At 36.8% G+C, this 25,764-nt stretch overlaps 2 protein-coding genes across 2 annotated transcripts; one reads left to right on the forward strand and one right to left on the reverse strand.

Moving 5' to 3' along the window:
- The first annotated feature begins 109 nt into the window (after positions 1-109).
- On the forward strand, positions 110-4,169 carry LOC138318535 (B9 domain-containing protein 2-like). The gene is made up of 4 exons (XM_069260983.1): positions 110-269; positions 517-604; positions 2,863-2,988; positions 3,252-4,169. The coding sequence occupies exons 2-4, from the start codon at positions 517-519 to the stop codon at positions 3,563-3,565; spliced, it is 528 nt and encodes a 175-aa protein (XP_069117084.1). The 5' UTR covers positions 110-269; the 3' UTR covers positions 3,566-4,169.
- A 265-nt stretch (positions 4,170-4,434) lies between these two features.
- LOC138318532 (protein arginine methyltransferase NDUFAF7, mitochondrial-like) lies at positions 4,435-25,706 on the reverse strand. The gene is made up of 10 exons (XM_069260979.1): positions 25,568-25,706; positions 14,227-14,378; positions 13,830-13,910; positions 13,485-13,595; positions 12,360-12,626; positions 9,959-10,105; positions 9,448-9,600; positions 6,270-6,375; positions 5,251-5,318; positions 4,435-4,727 (listed from the first exon to the last, which is right to left on the reverse strand). The coding sequence occupies exons 1-10, from the start codon at positions 25,590-25,592 to the stop codon at positions 4,521-4,523; spliced, it is 1,317 nt and encodes a 438-aa protein (XP_069117080.1). The 5' UTR covers positions 25,593-25,706; the 3' UTR covers positions 4,435-4,520.
- Positions 25,707-25,764: the final 58 nt, after the last annotated feature.

Consider the following 25,764-nt stretch of genomic DNA (forward strand, 5'->3'; position numbering starts at 1 on the left):
CAAAATAATCTTTGAGAAATTCGTAAATATTACTAAGATATATTTATCATATATGTTAGGCAAATACTGTTCATATAAAAAAATTAAATCTGAATTCGAAAATATTGTTAGCTCTAAATCTGAATGTCAATGTCAACAAAGATGGACGACATTCTTTACTAGCAGGAACTTGTCATAAGCATTTTCATCCATAAATCGCGTGTTTATCGTCAAATGATCATCATCTGTTGACATCAGAGAAAAGGAACGATTACACCGAGCTATCAACTGTAAGATATTGTGAATTCCATGTAACATCCCCCAAATATGCACAGCATATAAGCAAAAGTGGGCTGGCCATGTTGAGACTTGCGCCGTTTGGGCGGTCAGTTTTGAAATGGAGTTAAAATTTCATCAATAGAACAGTAGATTGATTTCTTATGAATCTCAGGAAATTGCTTTATCTTTAGCTATTTTCATAAATCTTGCTTAATTTAAAACTTTCCATTCATTCAATTTTAAACACTTTGTTTTCAGATGGCAGAAGTACATGTCATAGGGCAAATAGTAGGTGCTTCAGGATTCCCTGAACACAGCCTTTTCTGCAAATGGGGTATACACATGGGTAAGTTGGAAGACCATTCAAAACCATGCAGATCTTCCAATTATCAATACCAAATAAAAACCAATTTACTTAAGTGTCCTTCATGAGAGATATTTCCACAAATCAAAAATGACATTATGATTAATTTAAAATAGACCATGTATATTTTGGGATTTACTTATACTCACATGAAAATCAACATGCCTTCAAATTGATGATGAAAATATGAAATTAACTTGGACTCTTTCAACTGGATTTGAGATGTCGGACAAGTAACATGCTATAAAAATAAACAATCTGGCATATGCATTATACTGTTCAAATTGATACATTGCATTAATTTTGGCAAAACACTTAATTTCTCCTAAGAGAGAAGATTTTCAAAGAAAGCCTTTATTAGGATACTAACCCATTGACAGGCCAGTGGAGAATCATTCTCGATACTCCCAAGGGTTACTATCACTAGATTATCTCGGTGAAACTGAAGGCAACAGAAGGCAGAAGTAAGAAGTGAATAATGGTACACTGTGCTTGACAGTGTTGCTTTGAAGTTGGGCGTAGCTCTCTCTGTAGAAGAGAAGTATTTTCTTCACACTAGTGATTGGTCAGCTTTTTAGCCCACCATCTGATGATATTCAAATCGCTTTTCGTCTGTTGTCCGTCCTTCCGTCCGTTAACTATATTTGTTACCGCTATTTCTCAAAAAGTACTGAAGGGATCTTTTTCAAATTTCATATCTAGGTTCCCCTAGGGCCCTAGTTGTGCATATTGCATTTTGGGATCAATCGGTCAACAAAATGGCCGCCAGGCAGCTATCTTGGATTTTGATAGTTAAAGTTTGTTACCGCTATTTCTCAGAAAGTACAGGAGGGATTTTTCTCAAATTTCACATGTAGATTCCCCTAGGGGCCTAGATGTGCATATTGCATTTTGGGACCAATCGGGCCACAAGATGGCCGATAGGCCGCCATCTTGGATTTTGATAGTTAAAGTTTGTTTCTGCTATTTCTCAGAAAGTGCTGAAGGGATTCTTCCTAAATTTTACATGTAGGTTCCCCTCGGGCCCTAGTTGTGTATATTGCATTTTGGAACCGATCGATCAACAAGATGGCCGACAGGTCGCCATCTTGGATTTTGACAATTGAAGTTTGTTACCGCTATTTCTCAAAAAGCCCTGAAGGGAGCTGTCTCAAATTTCATGTACATGGTCCCCTAGGTCCCTGGTTATGCATATTGCATTTTGGTACTGATACATGAACAAGATGGCCGACAGGACGCCATCTTGGATTTTGATAGTTGAAGATTACCACTATTTCTCAGAAAGTACCGAAGGGATATGTCTCAAATTTCATGTGCAGGTTCCCATAGGTCCCTGGTTATGCATATTGCATTTTGGTACCGATCACTTAACAAGATGGCCGACAGGAAGCCATCTTGGATTTTGACAATTGAAGTTTGTTACCGCTATTTCTCAGAAAGTTCTGAAACTATCTGTCTCAAATTGCATGTTCATGTTCCCCTAGGGGTCTCGTTGTGCATATTGCATTTTGGGACTGATCGATGAACAAGATGGCCGACAGGCCTCCATCTTGGATTTTGATATTTGAAGGTTTTTCCCACTATTTACAAGTTTCCCTAGGACCTTAGTTGTGCATATTGCATTTTCGGACTGATCGGGCAAAATGATTGTGGACAAGTAGCCATCTTGGATTTTGATAATTGAAGTTTGTTACTGTTAGATATTTCAGAAAGTACTCAAAGGATCTTTCTCAAATTTCATATGTAGTAATATGTATTTAAAGTTTGAAAAGCAGAGAAAAGATCCCTCTTTCGTTTGTCAGACATAGATCATTCATTGGTGGGCACCAAGATCCCTCTGGGATCTCTTGTTTTCTCATGAAATGCCTTCAGTTTTACTATGAGATAATCAAAGGTTGTATGTAACGTCAGTGATAGTAATCCCTAGAGTATTGAAGATGGTGGGGAAAGACCAACATGTGACATAAAATTTAACAAATGGTTTGAATTCTCTTTTAGTCAAAGATATTATCTCCATCCTCAAGATTATTTTTGTTAGTAGAGAATAGAGATTTAAAGGAATTTCCTCTATTTCCTTGACAGGGTCGTCCATCCCCTGGCACACAAGAGAGGGAGTCAGACTTGATATTTAAATCAAAACTTTGTTCCCCATTCTAATTTAAAGGGGTTTATGTTTTACTACATTGATTTTATGACAAATCATGATAATCTTACCATATTTTGATATTACTATTGACTAGGTGGTGCTTGGAAGGTTTTGTCTGGTTTGCGCGAAGGACAGACACAAGTGGACAATCCACAGAACCAAGAGGCAGCTTACTGGTCACATCCTGTTGATCTTCACCTTGCCACAAAAGGACTCCAAGGTAAATTGAGTCACAATGCACAATATTTTTGTTAGTAAGCATGTCTTATTGAAAGGAACTGTTCATATCTAAATCTTAAATAGCCCAGCTCAAAATAAGCCACATTCCCAAAATTGTTGTTAATATCCTTTCGGTTTCACCAATTTCAAAATTAACTTAAGAAATGAGGTAAAATCTTTCAGTTGTTAGTGTTGCTTACTTTAATTCACACAATATGTTAGTTATCACATTTTTCAATAATTTGGGTTTATATATCTGAACAGGATGGCCAAAGGTTCACTTTCAAGTGTGGCATCAAGATTCTTTTGGAAGAAATGAACTGTATGGTTATGGATTTTGCCATATTCCAACTTCCCCAGGCATTCATGATATTGAATGTCCGACATGGCGACCAGCTGGAGAGTTCCGAGAACAAGTGTCCCAGCATTTCCTTGGAGGTGGTCCACAGCTTAAAAACCCAGACTTGATATACAGTGGTGCAGATAGATATAGACTTCATACAGTAGCCATGGGCAAAGTTCATTTACAGCTCGGTGTGGTTCTCAGGAATTTCGATAAATATGGAATTGAATGCTAAAAATCGTCCAGAATTTTTGTATAGGTTGTGTAAAAACTATAACAACAGTGTATGTAAATTGTTACATTACTTTTGAAATTAACATTTACTTTACGTTAATATATAGATCTGGTGTTAGAAAAGAAATGTATTCATTAATTTGTTTATGACATTGTTAAAAGAAATTTCATTAACTGGTATTTTTTTCTGATCAAACAAATTAAAGGATCATATATATTGATTTACTGTATTTTTACAAAATACAGTATTTTCATTTATTATTGGATAAATGAAATTTCCATGTATAAGTGATAATGTAACTTATATGTAAATAAATACTTTAATGAATAACAAGAAATGATCATGTAAGATAATTATTTGTGGGTAGAAACTTTTGTGGTTGGCCAGAGAAAAAATAAAGGTTACAACATTTATTCATTGTACCATACCAGTAACAACCCACTCACATAATATTTTATGCAACAAATGTTCCATGTTATGCATTAGATAACTGAGACTTTATTTTTTACCTGCTTTGATTAGAAACCTCGTCAAATAATTAATTTTGTAATATGTATCATACATTGACATTTTAAATATAAGTAATAAATACAAAATTGAGATATTACTTTTTATGTATTCTATACCTAACAAAATATGACCCCTTGACAAAGAGTCAATGCCTAGGTCATACATTAAACAAACTTGGTAGATCTTAATTCATCCCAGCATGCTACATGCCAAATTTCAGGGTTTTTTGGGCAATTTGTTATAAGGCCAACACAAAAGATCAGCAATGGACACTGCTCTTAGATGTGTGACATGACCTATTTTTTTTGTTTTTTGTTTTCATATTTCAAGACATAAAAAGAATCACAACTGTTCCAATGTAGTGTTTTTTTGTACTTTAATAACTGTAAAGTATAACAAGGGAATACTCTTCAAAACTCACAACATAGATATTAAATACTTATTTCTATTGTTCTTTTGGTGTTTCATCTTCAAATGGTTTATGTTCGGCCATATTTATGAATCCTGATGGTATGTAGTCCTTTTCTATTTCATTATTTAACAAGGCCATAAATTTAAATCTAGTTCCCATCTTTTGGGGGTCTGTTAACATTTGATATTGACTTATTAATGTTCTAGCATTCTCTTCGTCGACACAGTTTTTCATTAACATCTGAAAAGAAAAAACAGGAGATGTCAGAGTAAGATACAGTACATTTATTTTCATCTCCGCTTTCCCAAGACATTTATTTTTAATTTCAATGAAATCAACATATTGGAATTTATTAGGCAAGCTTAATAATTTGTCATGCCAAAAACCTTTTGCCGGTATCTTGATATATCATACAGTTGAACATTGCCATCTAAAGGTCAATAAAACAATAGTAAAACTTCTTTTAATAAGTACAGTGAGATGAATATGATAACAGAATTATAAGAATATAGAATTACAGTATTATGTTAAGTATTAGAATTATACAAATAGAAGATGAGAAGCATCCTCCATTTCCAGGAGTAATGATTATTTACAATCCCTATGTGGCTGTGACTCCTAGGAATTGAGGATGGACGAGACGTTGTAAAGAATTCTATTTCATTTCATAGAATTTCTGGGAAACACTGAATTAATAATATCCAAATAAGCTTGAATTTTAATTGTGTTAATCATTCCCGGAATCCCTGTAGTAAAGCCTTACCTGTAGTCTGGCGATAATGCCCATGTTATGGAGGAATTCAGTCTGTGTTACTGGACCAAAGGCTCTGGCTGCAGATCAACAAAATACTATATTGCAGACAAATGTCACATTATCAGACTAAATATCTGTTCGTAATTATGATAAACTACATAGTAGCTTGATTTCATGCACATAAAAAATTCTGAAAATGTCTTTTTGGAAGCTTTCATGTTTTATGTTAAATTTATAGAAAAGTATTTCAAGTTATTTTAAAACTAGGGGTATATTTCACAAAAAAATGTCTCCACTTTTCAATTACCAGGTACGATTTTGTCTAAGGAAACAATCATGTAAGTCAATATGACATCATACAGTACACATACTTGTAATGGCATATCAGAAAACATGATTATACATTGTATTACAAGACCTATAAGCAGTCAGTAAAATATACAAAACAGAAAGTATTTTTTCTTTAATAAGTTAAATTATGTTTTAATTTATAATTTCAACCAATGTGAAACAATCTTGCACAGAAGGAATCATTTTGTTTGTGACCCTTGGAGTTTTGAGAATCACACAACATAGCAAACGTTAAAAAATGACACTGATTATAAGTGCTAAATGTTTACTAAAGGTGCACATATATAGAGAAAACATAAAACCTATTATAGCATTAATAACATCATTCATTCCATTTGAAGGCAAAAATCGTTCAGAAAACTTTACTACCAATGGCTATGTTTTTTACTTTGCCAGGTATCAATCTTTATGACAAGATCAAAATAATGTTATTAGCATGATAAAAATGAATCAATGACATGCAGAAGACTCGAGAAATACCTGGTAAGATATCAAACTATGCATCATTATCACTTCTGAAATAGCCTTCATTCACACAATGTGTTCAGAAGTACTTCTCTTGTCAAGCAAGTAATGTTATTACATTGAAACAACCAAGCTTTTTATTGGGTTTTTTTCATATCAATAGCCAGGGATATCTAAGGACAGGAAGCATGTTTTAATAATGGAAATCTTACCATTAGGTTCAGCCATTTTACGGAGGTAGGCAAAGTCCACATCTGCCGTCAAATCAGCTGTTCCAGGATCTTTGAGGGCATCATGTTGTTTATGATCCTTGAATGCCTGAGAGACACAAAAATATATAATATCAATTCTGTATCCTCCGACACATCCTTGATGCTCCAGGGGTTACTATCACCGACATCATATCCACCCCTTGACTATCTGATAGTAAAAATTGGAGGCAGCTCCGGAAAAAAACAACCCAGACCAATCACAGGCCTGCAGAGACTTCCATTAAAGGATTTGTGCAGTCAAAAATGATAATTTCACTTTATGCTGGAAATGGCTTTATTAGAACATGTAGAAACCTCTCCGTGCCGCGCGCGACCGGAATAACCTGTAAACCGCCGATATCGAGGTCAAATTTTCTGACCACCTGATTATGCATATTTTCTAGCTCTAAGCTGTGTGACGTCATAATAGTCCGTGGCTTATAGCTGTACTACAACTGATGTGCTATCACTTATATCAACGGTCACAGGAAAAGCCGATCAACTATTTTTTATGGTTACTTTTGACTGAAGTTAATCGTACAATAACTTTGGCTCGAATATAAATATCTAAAAGAGTGAAATTTGATGTTTCAAATACTCTAATTTATGCTCTAATAGCAGGAATCTTCGTGTAATTATGAAAGAAAATCCACACAGAAATAAAAGTTTCAGATTTTTTGTCGAGAAGTTCAGCAACGAATAAGCTTTAATTAGGTAATATTTTCCTGTAGTCTGTATCTTTGATACATTGTGAATTGCAAAGTTTGTGACTGTAAAATGAAATTTTACGTAACAATTTAAGAAATCCTTGATTAAAGCATCAAGGGTATGATGCTTAACATGCGTACACACCGATGATTGATCATTACAAACATTGTGTTGTGTGTTGCTAACCGAATAAATCCAGATACATTTATTACAATTCCGTAAAACATTTCAACATGTGGTAGAAAGAATTTACTTTTGGTATTATAAAAGATCAAGTAATTGAGATATTAAGCAAAACAAACTATTTTTTCAGACCGTACAGTCGCTTTCAATTTTCAATCGATATACGAGTAGATACACCAATATTTTAGATATATAATTGGCAATGCCTTTGGTTTGATGGTTATGTAATACCTTGACCAGGATGTTGTTTACCTGTACACAACGCCATTCATCGAGCTCACCTGTAATTACCTGGCCGCGGGCAATTTGCTATTCGTTGGACTATATCGGGTATTTGCTATTGTCTTACTGTCAATCAGGTTAGGACATCCGTTAATTGGGTTGTGATTTGAATTATGGAAACCCCGTACATCTATGCTCTAGGTTTTTATTGTCACCTCCATTTTTAAAATGAAGATGTAAAAGCAAATGGAAATAAAATATACCTGATCATACCTAGGAATATATATTAATTACATACATATATATATATGTCGTACACAGGTAAAACAAAAATGGAAGGTGACTTAGTCAGAAAAAAAAAAATGGTTCTAAGAACTATTTCAACTAAAGGTTTAACCTTAAAAATTATTCCAGTCTAGTTCTGTAATTACGGAATCGTGGCATATAGCAATCTTCTGTAATTTCTAAGGTATCAGTAAAAATTCTAAGCATGTATTTTCACCGTTTCGAATCTAAATGTACATGTATAGTATACAAGAAGGGTTACAACATTATCACACTAAATATACTTATTTAAATAACACTTAGTATATTTTTTAAAAGGTACAATATAGATATACATATTATTTTCGGTATAACTTCGGTACTGTTACTCCAATATCACATAACTGATAACCTTCCACATTTTATTTTTACTCAAAAACTGTGCCTTGTTTGCATCTTTATAGCTGAAGTTCGAAAGAAAAACACGGATTCTAGATATATTCATGCTAAATTTTGGGATTTTACTCGTAAAAAGATAGTGTTACATTATACTGTTTTTTTATTACACTGAAATTTACATCATATGCTATCTAAATCTCAGTCCAGACTGATCCGAACATCATTTTGATATCGCTATCAAATTGGACTGATTATCTAAAGTTTGATATACCGTATGCTTGTTTGAATTTTTGAAGTGGTGTAAATGGAATGTTTTGAAACTGAAAACATCTACATCGTAAAGCTAGAATAACCATTTACTCGAAAACCTCAAATTGTAGAACTAACGTATACGTATATATGCTGTATACATGTATAGTAGTAAGCTTACCTTGTACATGTGTAGCCGCGGACTACTCTGACATCACAAGACCACGTGACCACCTAGCTCATTATCTCTGAACCGTAGTCGACACTACCCGTAAATCATGACCAAAACCAACCAATAGCGCTAAAAGCTAGGCAATTTGTTGGGTGGGACTTAATTTTTCATTCATCCAAAGCAATATCCTGACGTATTATCAAAAAAAAATTTTGGCTGCACAAATCCTTTAAAGGTTACAGAAAGCAATGCCCTACTTCAAAGCCACACAGTCAACCACTTTAGATATTTCATTCTTTTTATGTACATCAAAGGACCAAATTAAGCTGAAAATACCTGTATCTTATGTTTCCTTCAGTTTTATTATGACATTCTGTAAACTAACTATTTTTCATGTGCGATTTAATTTCGCGATCAAAGTATATTTGCAAAAGTTTCTCTACTAATCGATATATTCCACAATTCTTGCATAATTAAATTCAAAGATATTTCCATTCAATTTTAAATCTGCGAAACTTAATTTCCGCAAATATTTTTAAACAGAAATTGTGAAGTTAAGTAGCCATGGAAGAAAGTTGGTTTTCAGTAGTCCAGGAGTGGCTATAGTGACTGTGTCAGTGGTAGTAACCACTCGAGTATCAAGGATGCCTCTGAGAAAAAAAGCTATGTTGATGGCAATAATTACTTTCATCTAAAAATTTATATTACATTCCTTTGCTAACTTATTACAAATTTCACATTTACAATAAATCTACAAGATACCCAAACTTTTTCTGAAGCCTTACCAACTTTTAATAGAAAGGTTTATTTATTTTTATTCTAATATGCTTTTAGATAGAATATGTCATTTTGCTTATTTCACATCACCAGAAGATGTTTCAACATAAAATACTGCTGATATATCAATAGAATCAAATTCAAACAGATGAAGTGTTAACTTACTCTAAATGTGTCTGCTTTCTCCCCATTATGACCATAGTCTGTGATGAGAGAAAAGCCTCCCTCCTCAGCAATCCTCTTAGCCAACTCCATCACAACCACCCCAGATACAGGCGACACCTCGATGTGATTCCGGGGATCGTCTGGCTCAATGTGCTTGAGATGGAAAGAGTAATCAATGTAATAATTTAAGCATTGCATGATAAGTTTATCAAATATATAAGGTGTAGCTTTAGATATGGTAATCGCCTCATTTAAATCATACAGGGATATAGATGTTTGATATTGTGTCAATTCTAAATCAGCATTCCATTAAGTTTAGTCTTGACGTTACCATGTTAACTCTATCTTTTGCTCACAGAACAAAAACTTTTTAGGTATTCCTGAAAAAGGGTATGAAACAAGGCACAAAATGAACACAGAACTATACCTATATCTTCTTATAATCTCAGATATAAACAATTATCATAATCTAAAAAAATGTAGTTGTTTATAAGTGAATAGAATCCTCTACCTTTAGAAATGTTGTTGATGCGAAGGTTGGACCTCCTGAAAGGACGTATCTGAAGTCAGCATCAGCCCGACCAGCCGTTACTTCACCTTCATCAGGGTGTCGCTTATTTAGATCGATCATCACCTCACGCCATCCTTCGTCTGTTTTCTGAGCACAAAAATGGTTCATTAACTCAATACAAGGTTTGTATCTTTTTTTTCTTTATAATGGTTTATCAGACAAATGAAATTTTGTCATAAGGTATATGCCTGTTACTGGTAAAGTAAGTTGCAAATCAATGGCAAATGTTTAAAACAGCAATTAACAATCATCATAACTCTTTATGGAAAAAATATTAAATATGCCATGGTGAATTAACTTATCATACATACCATCAATACCTTCCTTAGATAAATCCATTTGACCCATGATGAGTAGAGTTCATGTAATAAGTGTAGGAGTTGTTTCTTTTTGAAGGTCAACAGTTAAAATGTAAGTCACTTTTGCTACCACATCTAAGTTACCCAAAGAATCGAATATTGTGCTTTGTTGGAAATAAATCTTGAAACAAGAGGCCCAGAGGGCCTGTATCGCTCACCTGGTTTGTAATGATGTTTTGAATATAAGTTCATTGTTTCTTTTCTGAAGGAATTTGAATATTTACCTCTAATTCCCCTATTGGGCCCCACTCTTTCTGCTCAAGGGGGGTCAAAACCAGAATTTATACGAATTCTGTTAACCTCAAGGATGTTTCTGGCCAAATTTGGTTACAATCCATGCAGAACTCTAGGACAAGTAGCGATTTACCTCTATTTCCCCTATTGGGCCCCAACACTCCTGCCCCTGAGGGGTCAGAGCCAAAATTTATACAAGTTCTGTTCCCCTTCCCCAAGGAAGTTTCTGGCTAAATTTGGTTACAATTCATGCAGAACTCTAGGACAAGTAGCGATGTATAGGATTTACCTCTATTACCCTATTGAGCCCCGCCCCTCCTGCCCCGGGGGGTCAGAGCCAAAATTTATACAAGTTCTGTTCCCCTTCCCCCAAGGATGTTTGTGGCTAAATTTGGTTACAATCCATGCAGAACTCTAGGACAAGTAGCGATTTATAGGATTTACCTCTATTTCCCCTATTGGACCCCGCCCCTCCTGCCCCCGGGGGGTCAGAGCCAAAATTTATACAAGTTCTGTTCCCCTTCCCCCAAGGATCTTTGTGGCTAAATTTGGTTACAATCCATGCAGAACTCTAGGACAAGTAGCGATTTATAGGATTTACCTCTATTTCCCCTATTGGACCCCGCCCCTCCTGCCCGGGGGGGGGCAGAGCCAAAATTTATACAAGTTCTGTTCCCCTTCCCCCAAGGATGCTTGTGGCCAAATTTGGTTACAATCCATGCAGAACCTAGGACAAGTAGCGATTTATAGGATTTACCTCTATTTCCCCTATTGGACCCCACCCCTCCTGCCCCCGGGGGGTCAGAGCCAAAATTTATACAAGTTCTGTTCCCCTTCCCCCAAGGATGTTTGTGGCTAAATTTGGTTACAATCCATGCAGAACTCTAGGACAAGTAGCGATTTATAGGATTTACCTCTATTTCCCCTATTGGACCCCGCCCCTCCTGCCCCCGGGGGGTCAGAGCCAAAATTTATACAAGTTCTGTTCCCCTTCCCCAAGGATGCTTGTGGCCAAATCTGGTTACAATCCATGCAGAACTCTAGGACAAGTAGCGATTTATAGGATTTACCTCTATTTCCCCTATTGGGCCCCGCCCCTCCTGGCCCCGGGGGGGACAGAGCCAAAATTTATACAAGTTCTGTTCCCCTTCCCCCAAGGATGCTTGTGGCCAAATTTGGCTACAATCCATGCAGAACTCTAGGATAAGTAGCGATTTATAGGATTTACCACTATTTCCCCTATTGGGCCCTACCCCTCCTGCCCCTGGGGGGTCAGAGCCAAAATTTATACAAGTTCTGTTCCCCTTCCCCCAAGGATGCTTGTGGCCAAATTTGGTTACAATCCATGCAGAACTCTAGGACAAGTAGCGATTTATAGGATTTACCAGTATTTCCCCTATTGGGCCCCCACCCCTCCTGCCCCCGGGTGGTCAGAGCCAAAATTTATACAAGTTCTGTTCCCCTTCCCCCAAGGATGCTTGTGGCCAAATTTGGTTACAATCTATGCAGAACTCTATGACTAGTAGCGAATTAAAGGAAATGTTGACGGACGGACGGACGGACGGATGACGGACGCCGCGCCATGACATAAGCTCACCGGCCCTTCGGGCCAGGTGAGCTAAAAATTAACATTTAAAGATGCTCCAATGCAGACAGAAAATAACAAAAATTATCATGTTAACAATAATTATATATGTCTAATTAACACAAAAAAACATATTCCTAGGTTTTGAATCACACATACTTACATGAAATTTGAAAATTGGCAGTGCATCGAAAAATTCATTTGCTATGTAACAGGAGAAACCCTTAGGGACCTCGCGTAGATCTTTGTACCAGCTGACCTCCTGCCCATGTCTTGACTTGACAGATTTGTAGGGAGCACTATCAGTGTCTGCATCTGTTGTTCCTGGGTTTCCAGTCAACTTTTCTTCTTGAAGTTGTGAAAGTTTTGGACTTACTTCCACCAAATGTAAACTTACTTTATCTCCAAAGGATGGAAACTGAGAAAACGTCTGAAAGGCAAGATTGTTTATTACAGTAAAACAATTTCAAAACATTTCTTAATTACAGGTAACATTTTTCAAACATTCTGAAATTATTTTAGGGTTTAACTCTGATTTTCTATTTCTTTCCATTTTTTTTTTTATTATTTCGGTTGCATATACAGGGTAATCCAGCTTTATACCAGAACAATCATAGGTTAGTTAGAATGGTTTCTAAATACATGTACAGTGTATTTGTGTTTATAGTACAGTAAATAAATATGCAGATCATAAATACATTTTTAACTTGGATTCAGTGTCATTCAAGGCCCCTCTTCTTCCATACCACACTCATTGTATAAAATGAGACAAGCCACTAGCTATTCTATCATCTGTTGTACATGGGAGATAACTCTTAGCTTCAATTTGCCAAGCTACTGGTACTCTTATAAACCATTGGCAAACTAGTTTTTATGAAAATAATGAAAATTATGAAAGAAAATTTTTTTAACTATTGTCATTTTCATATTGAATTACATGTATTAGATTATATGCAATGAACTTGGGAGCTCTGCTGAAGCTTCAATATACCAGTAAATACCAGTGCATTCACGAAAGGATCAAACTCTAAACCTCTAGTTTGCTATGTATATATGCTCAACCAGTCAAGAGAAGTTCTCTCTAGATGAGAGGTATATTGTGGCTAGCATTCACCAGGGCTACACTGACATCAAACTTATTAAATTTCTTGACATCTTAGCAATTGTAATAATTCCAATGTGGTAAGTTATCTCCCCTTTACCAAATAACAATGGACTGTCCCTTAATTAGAAGACAGTGTGACTTTTGCTGTCTATTAGTGTCTAATTGTTCAAAGTTGTATGTTACCCGAAGCATGTCATCAGCTAGTGTTCCTCTGCCTGGTCCCAGCTCTACCAGCTGGAAAGATGGAGGCATTCCCGACTTCATCCACTCATTTATACACCATATACCCATCAGCTGCAACCATCAAATGGATTTCAAATAAATGTATATATTATAGCTGCATGTAAAGAGTTAAAGATAATCTTCTTTCATTCATATATAGCTGGCTTTAAATATGAAATCTGGTTTCTAATAATCCTGTCCATTTTTGGCAAAAAATGCCAACAGGACTTATATTAAGCCTATATATAGTGCTATGTTAAGATTGAGGAGAAAAATCCTTTCAAAATTTTATTTATTGACACTTACCTCACCAAACATCTGGCTAACTTCTGGTGAAGTTATAAAATCTCCATCCTGTCCAAACACATCCCGATTCATGTAATACCCCTGTAAAATGAAGCATAAAATCAGTGGCTTTGTTTTTGATCAATGCTATCGCCTGAAGCATCATGATCATTAATTATCAGATACACATGTATATCATCTTCAATCAACTTTAGCACCCAAGTTTATGAATCGAAGGCCTTCATTAGCTCCCCCTCCATTCCCCATTTTAGATGCCTAACATGAGAACTATAATATTTTCAAAACATTATGTTAGCTGTGATTCCTTTCATACCTAAAACAACCTTTATTTTATTTAGTTACGCTGAGCCTCCTCTTAGACAATGGACAGTGATTAGGATTTCAAATGGATACCTACAGACACTGGATTTGTGAGGACCTCCTTCATGTATTCAGCGACAGACATTGGTCCGTTGGCTCGAAGTCGAGCTGTTAAATACTTCAGCATCTCTGATGGCTGAGCTTGTGTAGCTGTACAGTAGCATCTTCTGTGTGTGTATCTTTTGGCTACTGTAAAACAGCAAAAATAAATAAACTTCAATCAGACTGTAAAATACATGTAATTAGTTTTTGACTTTTCAAAACCTACTGAAACAGAAAAACTCCAGGATATTTCTAGAAGGAAAATCATAAGTGTCATATGCTTTCCCTTGCGACAGTATAGCTATCATGTTATTTGTTTGCCCAATTAAATGTACAATGTTTACCACTTAGAGAGGGTCAGTGTCACTTGTGTCTGAAGTATATTTATATAGTCAGTCTCACAGCGGATGGAGCATATATTTCCTTGATGGAGTTTGTGTTTGAGTTTGTGTTGTTCAGGAATGTAAATTTTCTGTGCAATTTTATTTCATTACACATTATAAAATCAGGTTTGTACAGCATACACATTATAAAATCAGGTTTGTACAGCAGCGCAAAATTAGGCCAAATAGAACTAGAAATTGTCATAGACAATTTGGCAGGCTTTTCACTATATATTTCGTTTACAATACCGTCATTGCCAGGTAAGTTAAGAGCTAGGTAATGCATGGGTTTTGAAGTCGTAACCAATAAATGACCTTGACTTTCAGCCCTAAATAAAAGTGTTTCAGTGAAGATCTGCATGAAGTTTGATCAGCCGAAGAGAACTCTCATCTTAATCCAATTCATATTTCCAAATTTTCGAGCAAATGATAACGAGATCGAATGCGCCTTAACGTCATCTTGGATTTTGTCATTTGAAGTTTCTTATCGCTATTTCTCAGAAAGTACTAAAGTGATCTTTCTGAAATTTCATGTGTAGGTTCCCCTTGGTTCCTAGTTATGCATATTGCATTTTGGGACCAATCGGAAAACAACATGGCCGACGGGTGGAGGAAGCAAGGAAAGAAGGAAAAGCAGAGAAAAGATCAGTCTTACAAAGATCCAATAAAGTTCACTCAATGGTGGGCGCCAAGATCCCTCTGGGATTTCTTGTTATAACAAGTTATTATTAGAAAAACATTGCCCTGTAGATTATTTTCAAATAACATAATTGCATGAAAGCTGTAAAACCAACGATAAGTTAGTTATGACCATTTAAACAATTTATTTATGATATGTGTATTTGACCCCTGTGAACTTGAATATGGGTCAAGGTCATTCCTAGTATCTGACTTTATAGCCCATCCCCTGGACATCTTATATATGAAATATGAAGATCCTAGACTTTACAGAACTTCAGGAGAAAAGTTTTCAAGTTTATTGTTAAAAACAGGACCTTTAACATTTGACCCTTACCGAAAACCGGAAGTTGCCATTTTTTGTAATAACAAGTAAAGAGAAAAAGTTTACGCTTAAGATTATCTGCAAAAAATATTATTGGATAAAATCTGTGAAATGAACTGTTAGTGAGTTATAAGCATTTTTAAATTTTAAGATATGATGTCATAGCGGCCATTTTGGTTTTTTAATGAAGATGAAAATCATATCAAACGTTAGAGAACATTTTAGGGGTCTTTTCTATAGCAATTGCAGACTATATTAGTCATTCAATTCGACAATATATAAATAATGTTAAACATTTTGGTGGGAATTAAGCAAAGATCAAAGGATTGTTCAAAATGGCATACAGCATTAACCGGAAGTGCTACTGAAAAATAAAAGACACCAAATTCAGCAGAATGACATTCTGCATCGATATGTAAAAAGAAATTTCGCAAAATCAAAAAAATAAAAATTCGTGAACTTTGACCCTATAGCGAATTTTTTTGTTTGACCTTTGACCTAATTGAAGTTAGTCTTTTATACAATCTACATAAAACATCAAAAATATTTGCTGTATCTTAAACAGTTTTGAGTTATGGCTGTTTTAAACTTTTTAGGTATGACGTCATGGCGGCCATCTTGGATTTTTGACCTACTTAAAAATGTTGCGGTCACCCCTTCAACTCATGCCATACACTAAAACAATAAGGCCATTGGCATATCTCTTACCATTTTGAAGATCTTTTGGACACAAAAAAAGTGTAGAAGAATAATAAACAAGAGGCTTATGGGCCTTAACGGTCATCTGACTACATCTTTTGTATTAGCACAACACTATGTAGTCGTTAAAGTGTACACGGAATGGTTTGGTATATAAGGCTTGATAAATGTGTCATTGTATAAAATTTAGAATGGAGAAAGTACGAGTTTCATAGCGAATACAGTATTAGAGATAATGCGACTTTTCTCTAGAACACACCTGAAGCCCCAAGCCATTGACCCCGATTCGGGACCCCTGACCAGTGACGTCACGAGGACAACGGGACCTACTCTACTCGCATAAGATAGAGTGGCGATTTTCTGTGTCTGCCATCTAATATAAACTATCTGTTTGTAAATATCGATTTTTACAGACACAAGTACCTGTGTACATGTCCAATACTTATTTAATATTATCCTCAATCACAGATATGAGTTTGGAATACGCTTGAAAATAGGGATTTATACCATGCATATATTGATGAACCTGTCGTAGATAAATGAACATTTCTGCGTGATTTCTGCACAATTATACACAATATTATGTGAATAATAATCCACATACGTTGTAAATCTGCGGTATTTGGAACCACATATACATGAATATTATGTCAAGGATTCTTGACTATGTTATCCAAAACCCGACTCGGGTCGTTGTACTGGTCAAACCCGCTTAACAAATTTCTGACTTTTTCATATAACCTACCCATACGAATTAAGTTATGATTCTAAACAGAATTTTTTGCATATATGTAAATGCATCTAATAATTGCGTTATATCTGAAATCGATTCATTTTTTTTTACGAAATACATTCAGCTTTCATATAATACAATACATCCGACGACTTGTTGATATTTCGCTCAAGTTCATTTATTAGTGTCTTTAATTGAAAAAATAAATCATGCACGAGTCAGACGAAAAAAAGACTGAAGATGTCTATGTCTAATCCAAGTTGCAGATATCAAGTACAGAACAAAATCAGAACTGTACTTCCGAATAGCCAATGTCGTGCTGCGTTTATCTCTTTACCTGAATACTGCAGTAACTAAAACGCGTGGTCAACCGAGACTAATGAGGGGGCTAATAACCAGATTACGTAAGAAAGGTGTTTAGTGACCTGTCACGCTTCGTTGATTAGCTCACGTCAGGTGTCAAAAGTAAGATCACAGGTAAGTTAGCGATGGACCATCATTTAATTGTTGTATAATGTCATATTTGTTTACACTTATAAATCCTTGGTTAACAGTAAAATATACCGTTCGAACATAACATACAACAAGTGTATAAATCACTAGATGTAAACATAATTGTATATTTCAAAATGACCAATGTATACATTTGTCTCGTATATATATTTCTAGTTATATGTATATATGTATTTTTATAACAGAAACTTCAAAATTATTTACAAATGGCATGTCGAGAAAGAACAATGCAAATATGATGCACAATGTCAGGATTTTGATATTTCTGGTTCGTAGCTGCTGGATTTTGGATTCTTTGTGAATTTTTGACAATATCGATCATTATATAATACTAATAATGATAATCTATATGACCAATAAATGTACTGTTGAATATAAAATAACACATGTTCTCATACATGTACATGTACATGTAGCTATAAAAGGAAGATAGACTCGTTACAGCTATAAATGAATTATGTATTTTAAATTCAATTTCTCAAGTGGTTTATTTTTTTTATTTACTCCCCTTCCCAATTTATGTCTATGATATTTACGTGTTTTGAACTATGAAATACATTTAAAACCTTTTCTTTTCGTTATGCTGATTCTTGAAATACATAGGTCAAGTGAATTTTTATTTATATAAAAACATATTCAAATGGATAATTATATGACCATCATTTTTCAAATTCGTTTCTTTTTATATGACAATATGAAAATTGAATAGTTTGATAATTTAGTAAGCTGTTAAAACAAAGATAAGATCTCTACTTAAAAGTTTTTACATAAGGTACACCTGGCTTATACCAGAAACATAAATAACTTATAATTTCTGCTAATCTACTTATGTATTTACCATGATTTCAGTTGCAATATTTCCTATTTTATATATAATCAAATCGTCACCATAACTGTATATATATCTGTAAAATTCTCGTAACCCCATTTTAGGAATACATATATGTCCACCTTTGTGCTATAACCCTACTACCAAACACCTCACTGCCGTTGTCCTCGTGACGTCACATCCGGTTATTCCCCAAATCAGCGTGAGCGGCCGATTCCCTGATTAGCAGTTGATATACAGGTAAAAATCGAGCACTTCGGAGGGCGGTATCTCGGTACTGAAGCGGCCGATTTTGATGCGGTTTTCAACATTCTTGTCAGGAGATCAAACAGAATAACATATTTAAATATCATTTTCCATTCCGTGTACACTTTAAAAGATTTTAGTATATTTGACCTCTGTGACCTTGAATGAAGATCAAGGTCATTCATTTGACCAAACTTGGTAGCCTTTCATCCCAGCATGTCAAAGGCCCAATATCAGGTCTCTAGACCTCCTACTTATTCTAAAGAAGTCGTTTAAAATATATTAGCCAATTTGACTCCTGTGACCTTGAATAAAGGTCAAGATCATTCATTTTATTAAACTTGGTAGCCATTCATCCAAACATGCTGCAAACCCAATATGAGTATCCTGGGCCTTTTGGTTCTTGAGAAGAAGTCGTTTAAAGATTTAAGCCTATTTGACCTGTGACCTCGAATGAAGGTAAAGGTCATTCATTTGAACAAACTTGGTAGCCCTTCATCCCAGCATGCTACATGCCCAATATGAGTATCCTGGGCCTTTTGGTTCTTGAGAAGAAGTCGTTTAAAGATTTCAGTCTATTTGACCCCTGTGACCTTAAATGAAGATCAAGGTAATTCATTTGAACAAACATGATAGCCTTTCATCCTAGCATGTCACAGGCCCAATATCAGGTCTCTAGGCCTCTTAGTTATACACAAGAAGTTGTTTAAAGGATTTTAGCCTATTTGACCCTGTGACCTTGAATGAAAGTAAAGGTCATTTATTTGAACAAACTTTGTAGCACTTCATCCCAGCATGCTGCAGGCCCAATATGAATATCCTGGGCCTTTCTGTTCTTGAGAAAAAGTTGTTTAAAGATTTTAGCCTATTTGACCCCTGTGACCTTGAATGAAGGTCAAGGTTATTCATTTGAACAAATTTGGTAGCCCTTCATCCCAGCATGCTTCAGGTCCAATATCAGTATCCTTGGCCTTCTGGTTCTTGAGAAGAAGTCGTTTGAAGATTTTAGCCTTTTTGACCCCTGTGACCTTGAATGAAGGTCAAGGTCATTCATTTGAACAAACTTGGTAGCCCTTCATCCCAGCATGCTACAAGCCAAATATCAGTACCCTGGGCCTTTCGGTTATTGAGAAGAAGTCGTTTGAATGAAAAGTTTACTCACGGCGCACGACGACGGACAGTGCATGATGACAATAGGTCATCCTGACCCTTCGAGTCAGATGACCTAAAAACCAATCCATTGAAAAAGCAATGGAATATAGTACGTTTACACATATTTTATGTTATCATGTAGTCGGAAAATTAATTATACAGGTTGGGCACAACCCTGTATATGGGTAGCAGTTACTTGTTTGAGTAATCAATAAGTTACCCAAATGAGGAATTCTGTGAAAGAAAAATGCATGAAGTTGTTTTAAAGATGCTCCACTGCTGACAAATGGTAAATTTTCACTATCAACAGGAGCAGACGATTACGTATTTTTCTACAGTTACAAAAGTTACTTACTTTACACCATTACCACCATTGAAAAGTTTGAGCTTCTAATTTTACTTCAAGTTCAAAATATGAAAAATAATTAATTGCATCCCGAAACAAGAGGCCCAGAGGGCCTGTATCGCTCACCTGGTTTGTAATGCCAAGTAATGTTCTGAATACAGGTTCATTGTTTCTTTTCTGAAGGAATTTTAATATTAACCTCTAAATCCCCTATTGGGCCCCACCCCTCCTGCCCCCAGGGGGTCAGAGCCAAAATTTATACAAGTTCTGTTCCCCTTCCCTCAAGGATGTTTATGGCCAAATTTGGTCACAATCCATGCAGAACTCTAGGACAAGTAGCTATTTATAGGATTTACCTATAATTCCCCTATTGGGCCCCGCCCCTCCTGCCCCCTAGGACCAGAGCCAAAATTTATACAAACTCAGTTCTTATTCTCCCAAGGATACTGGCCAAATTTGGTTACATTCCATGCAGAACTCTAGGACAAGTAGCGATTTATAGGATTTACCTCTATTTCCCCTATTGGGCCCCTCCCCTCCAGCCCCCGGGGGACCAGAGCCAAAATTTATACAAGTTCTGTTCCCCTTCCCCAAGGATGTTTGTGGCCAAATTTGGTTACATTCCATTCAGAACTCTATGACTAGTAGCGATTTAAAGGATTTACCTCTATTTCCCCTATTGGGCCCCGCCCCTCCTCCCCCCGTGGGACCAGAGCCAAAATTTATACAAGTTCTGTTCCCCTTCCCCCAAGGATGTTTGTGGCCAAATTTGGTTACATTCCATTCAGAACTGCCTATGACAAGTAGCGATTTATGATTTACCTCTATTTCCCCTATTGGGCCCCCGCCCCTCCTGCCCTTGGGAGATCAGAGCCAAAATTTGAATACAGTTCTGTTCCCAGCCCCCCTACCCAAAGGATCAGTTTGTGGCCTTCTTGATTACAATCCGTTTAAAGATTTTAGCCTTTTTGACCCCCGTGACCTTGAATGAAGGTTCTAGGGTCATTAGCATTTGAACAAACTTGGTAGCCCTTCATCCAAGCATGTCACAGTCCCAATATCAGTACCCTGGGCCTTCTGGTTCTTGAGAAGAAGTCGTTTAAAGATTTTAGCCTATTTGACCCTCGTGACCTTGAATGAAGGTCAAGGTCATTCATTTGAACAAACTTGGTAGCCCTTCATCCCAGCATCCTACAGGGCAAATATCAGTACCCTGGGCCTTCTGGTTCTTGAGAAGAAGTTGTTAAAAGATTTTAGCCTTTTTGACCCACGTGACCTTGAATGAAGGTCAAGGTCATTTATTTGAACAAACTTAATAGCCCTTCATCCCAGCATGCCACAGGCCTAATATCAGGTCTCTAGGCCTCTTAGTTATTCACAAGCAAATGTTTAAAGGATTTTAGCCTATTTGACCCCTGTGACCTTGAATGAAGGTCAAGGTCATTTATTCGAACAAACTTGGTAGCCCTTCATCCAAGCATGTCACAGTCCCAATATCAGTACCCTGGGCCTTCTGGTTCTTGAGAAGGAGTCGTTTAAAGATTTTAGCCTATTTGACCCTCGTGACCTTGAATGAAGGTCAAGGTCATTTATTTGAACAAACTTGGTAGCCCTTCATCCCAGCATCCTACGGGGCAAATATCAGTACCCTGGGCCTTCTGGTTCTTGAGAAGAAGTTGTTTAAAGATTTTAGCCTTTTTGACCCTCGTGACCTTGAATGAAGGTCAAGGTCATTTATTTGAACAAACTTGGTAGCCCTTCATCCCAGCATGCCACAGGCCTAATATCAGGTCTCTAGGCCTCTTAGTTATTCACAAGCAGTTGTTTAAAGGATTTTAGCCTATTTGACCCCTGTGACCTTGAATGAAGGTCAAGGTCATTTATTCGAACAAACTTGGTAGCCCTTCATCCAAGCATGTCACAGTCCCAATATCAGTACCCTGGGCCTTCTGGTTCTTGAGAAGAAGTCGTTTAAAGATTTTAGCCTATTTGACCCTCGTGACCTTGAATGAAGGTCAAGGTCATTTATTTGAACAAACTTGGTAGCCCTTCATCCCAGCATCCTACAGGGCAAATATCAGTACCCTGGGCCTTCTGGTTCTTGAGAAGAAGTTGTTTAAAGATTTTAGCCTTTTTGACCCTCGTGACCTTGAATGAAGGTCAAGGTCATTTATTTGAACAAACTTGGTAGCCCTTCATCCCAGCATGTCACAGTCCCAATATCAGTACCCTGGGCCTTCTGGTTCTTGGGAAGAAGTCGTTTAAAGATTTTAGCCTATTTGACCCTAGTGACCTTGAATGAAGGTCAAGGTCATTTATTTGAACAAACTTGGTAGCCCTTCATCCCAGCATCCTACAGGGCAAATATCAGTACCCTGGGGCTTCTGGTTCTTGAGAAGAAGTTGTTTAAAGATTTTAGCCTTTTTGACCCTCGTGACCTTGAATGAAGGTCAAGGTCATTTATTTGAACAAACTTGGTAGCCCTTCATCCCAGCATGCCACAGGCCTAATATCAGGTCTCAAGGCCCCTTAGTTATTCACAAGCAGTTGTTTAAAGGATTTTAGCCTATTTGACCCCAGTGACCTTGAATGAAGGTCAAGGTCATTTATTCGAACAAACTTGGTAGCCCTTCATCCAAGCATGTCACAGTCCCAATATCAGTACCCTGGGCCTTCTGGTTCTTGAGAAGAAGTCGTTTAAAGATTTTAGCCTATTTGACCCTCGTGACCTTGAATGAAGGTCAAGGTCATTTATTTGAACAAACTTGGTAGCCCTTCATCCCAGCATCCTACAGGGCAAATATCAGTACCCTGGCCTTCTGGTTCTTGAGAAGAAGTTGTTTAAAGATTTTAGCCTATTTGACCCTCGTGACCTTGAATGAAGGTCAAAGTCATTTATTTGAACAAACTTGGTAGCCCTTCATCCCAGCATCCTACATGGCAAATATCAGTACCCTGGGCCTTCTGGTTCTTGAGAAGAAGTTGTTTAAAGACTTTAGCCTATTTGACCCTCGTGACCTTGAATGAAGGTCAAGGTCAGTTATTTGACCAAACTTGGTAGCCCTTCATCCCAGCATGCCACAGGCCTTATATCAGGTCTCTAGGCCTCTTGGTTATTCACAAGAAGTTATTTAAAGGATTTTAGCCTATTTGACCAGTGTGACCTTGAATGAAGGTCAAGGTCATTTATTTGAACAAACTTGGTAGCCCTTCATCCCAGCATCCTACAGGGAAAATATCAGTACCCTGGGCCTTCTGGTTCTTGAGAAGAAGTTGTTTAAAGATTTTAGCCTTTTTGACCCCTGTGACCTTGATTGAAGGTCAAGGTCATTCATTTGAACAAACTTGGTAGCCCTTCATCCAAGCATGTCACAGGCCCAATATCAGTACCCTGGGCCTTCTGGTTCTTGAGAAGAAGTTGTTTAAAGATTTTAGCCTATTTGACCCTCGAGACCTTGAATGAAGGTTAAGGTCATTTATTTGAACAAACTTAGTAGCCCTTCATCCCAGCATGCCACAGGCCTAATATCAGGTCACTAGGCCTCTTAGTTATTCACAAGAAGTTATTTAAAGGATTTTAGCCTATTTGACCCCTGTGACCTTGAATGAAGGTCAAGGTCATTTATTTGAACAAACTTGGTAGCCCTTCATACCAGCATCCTACAGGGCAAATATCAGTACCCTGGGCCTTCTGGTTCTTGAGAAGTTGTTTAAAGATTTTAGCCTATTTGACCCTTGTGACCTTGAATGAAGGTCAAGGTCATTTATTTGAACAAACTTGGTAGCCCTTCATCCCAGCATGCCACAGGCCTAATATCAGGTCTCTAGGCCTCTTAGTTATTCACAAGAAGTTGTTTAAAGGATTTTAGCCTATTTGACCCTCGTGACCTTGAATGAAGGTCAAGGTCATTTATTTGAACAAACTTGGTAGCCCTTCATCCCAGCATCCTACAGGGCAAATATCAGTACCCTGGGCCTTCTGGTTCTTGAGAAGAAGTTGTTTAAAATTTTTAGCCTTTTTGACCCCTGTGACCTTGAATGAAGGTCAAGGTCATTCATTTGAACAAACTTGGTAGCTCTCCATCCCAGCAACCTACACGCCAAATATGAGTACCCTGGGCCTTCTGGTTCTTGAGAAGAAGTCGTTTGAATAAAAAGTTTACGCACGGCGCACGGCGCACGGCGGACGGCGCACGGCGGACGGCGCACGGCGCACGGCGCACGCACGGCGCACGACGACGGACGGTGCATGATGACAATAGGTCATCCTGACCCTTCGGGTCAGATGACCCAAAAAAGGCTTGTTGGGATATATAGTAATATTTACAATAATGGTAAAATATCTAAAGTGATTGCTTAAAATCCTAAATAGTAAGTCCTAGGTTTGTGTATAATATACTATTGTTCCTAGGTTGATGGTAAAACTTTCGTGGCATGGTTTTTCCAGTACTTGTTTATCTATTTTTGAAAATGTTCAGGTTCACAGCATTGACCACATCAACAGGGAGAATCCAGGACTCCACTATCCTGTCATTGAAAACATTTCTTGCTGTATTGAGACGAAAAGGCTTTTTGTAGAGTTTTTTGTTGTGACCTTATGTACCTGTGTGTCCCATTGCAGTACACATGTTCTCACTTGTAACAATGTCAATTTTGTTGATTATCTTAAAGGTCTCCACCATAACAGCCCTCAGTCTTCTATACTCATGTGTTGGGATAAACAATGTTTTTAATCGGTCAGGATAGGAGAGATCTTTAAGGTTAACAAGTCATTTTGTACCTCTTCGCTGGACGTTTTCTATGATTTTTATATCGTTTTTTTTTTTTTGTCCGGGGAGATCAAACAACAGAACAGTATTCCAAATGAGGTCTCGCCAGAGTCTTATGTAGTGTTCTAAAGGTTTGGTTGTCAAGATATGTGAATGTTTTAAAAATAATACCCATGATCTTAGATCAGCATTATAAAAAGTATGACACCATTTTTTGATAATAGTTTTTAAAACAACATTATGTGTTTTCTTTTCACAGAATTCCTCATTTGGGTAACTCAAACAGGTAACTGTTACTCATATGCAGGATTGTGTCCAACTTGTTATAAGCATTGATGTCACTATTTCTTAGCTTCATCGGGGTGTATGACAGAAATTTTGTTTTAAACTGCATGGGTGAATCCGCGTAAATTTATGCCAATATCGGACCGTTCTTATGTACACGTAGTATATACCTTTTGAACACGAATGATAGCACGAATTAATCATTGCATTGCATCATGATACTGATTGATATTTGTCAGTATTTACCGTTTTATTGCCTATCGGTAAATTACAGAACATGTGAAAGTCCTTTTATAAAATCAATATAACAAAATATAATCGTTGTCTTATAATTAATTGACAAGTAATGTTTTAAAGTAGTACAGACAATCATTTTACCTCTAAATAATCGATATAGTCGCATGTTTGTTTTGGTTCTGAACTGTGTGCTGGAGCCTCGCTGGAGGTCACGTTTCTCTCACGAGGGAATCCCTGCTAGGAGGGAATCCCCGCCTCGTTTCGAACATTGTTGCGCCACGTATACTTTAAGCACAATGTTCAATATTAATCCGCCTTTTTATTGTATTATTTCATTA

Source organism: Argopecten irradians, chromosome 3 (assembly GCF_041381155.1).
Source record: "Argopecten irradians isolate NY chromosome 3, Ai_NY, whole genome shotgun sequence".
Classification (NCBI taxonomy): Eukaryota; Metazoa; Mollusca; class Bivalvia; order Pectinida; family Pectinidae; genus Argopecten; species Argopecten irradians.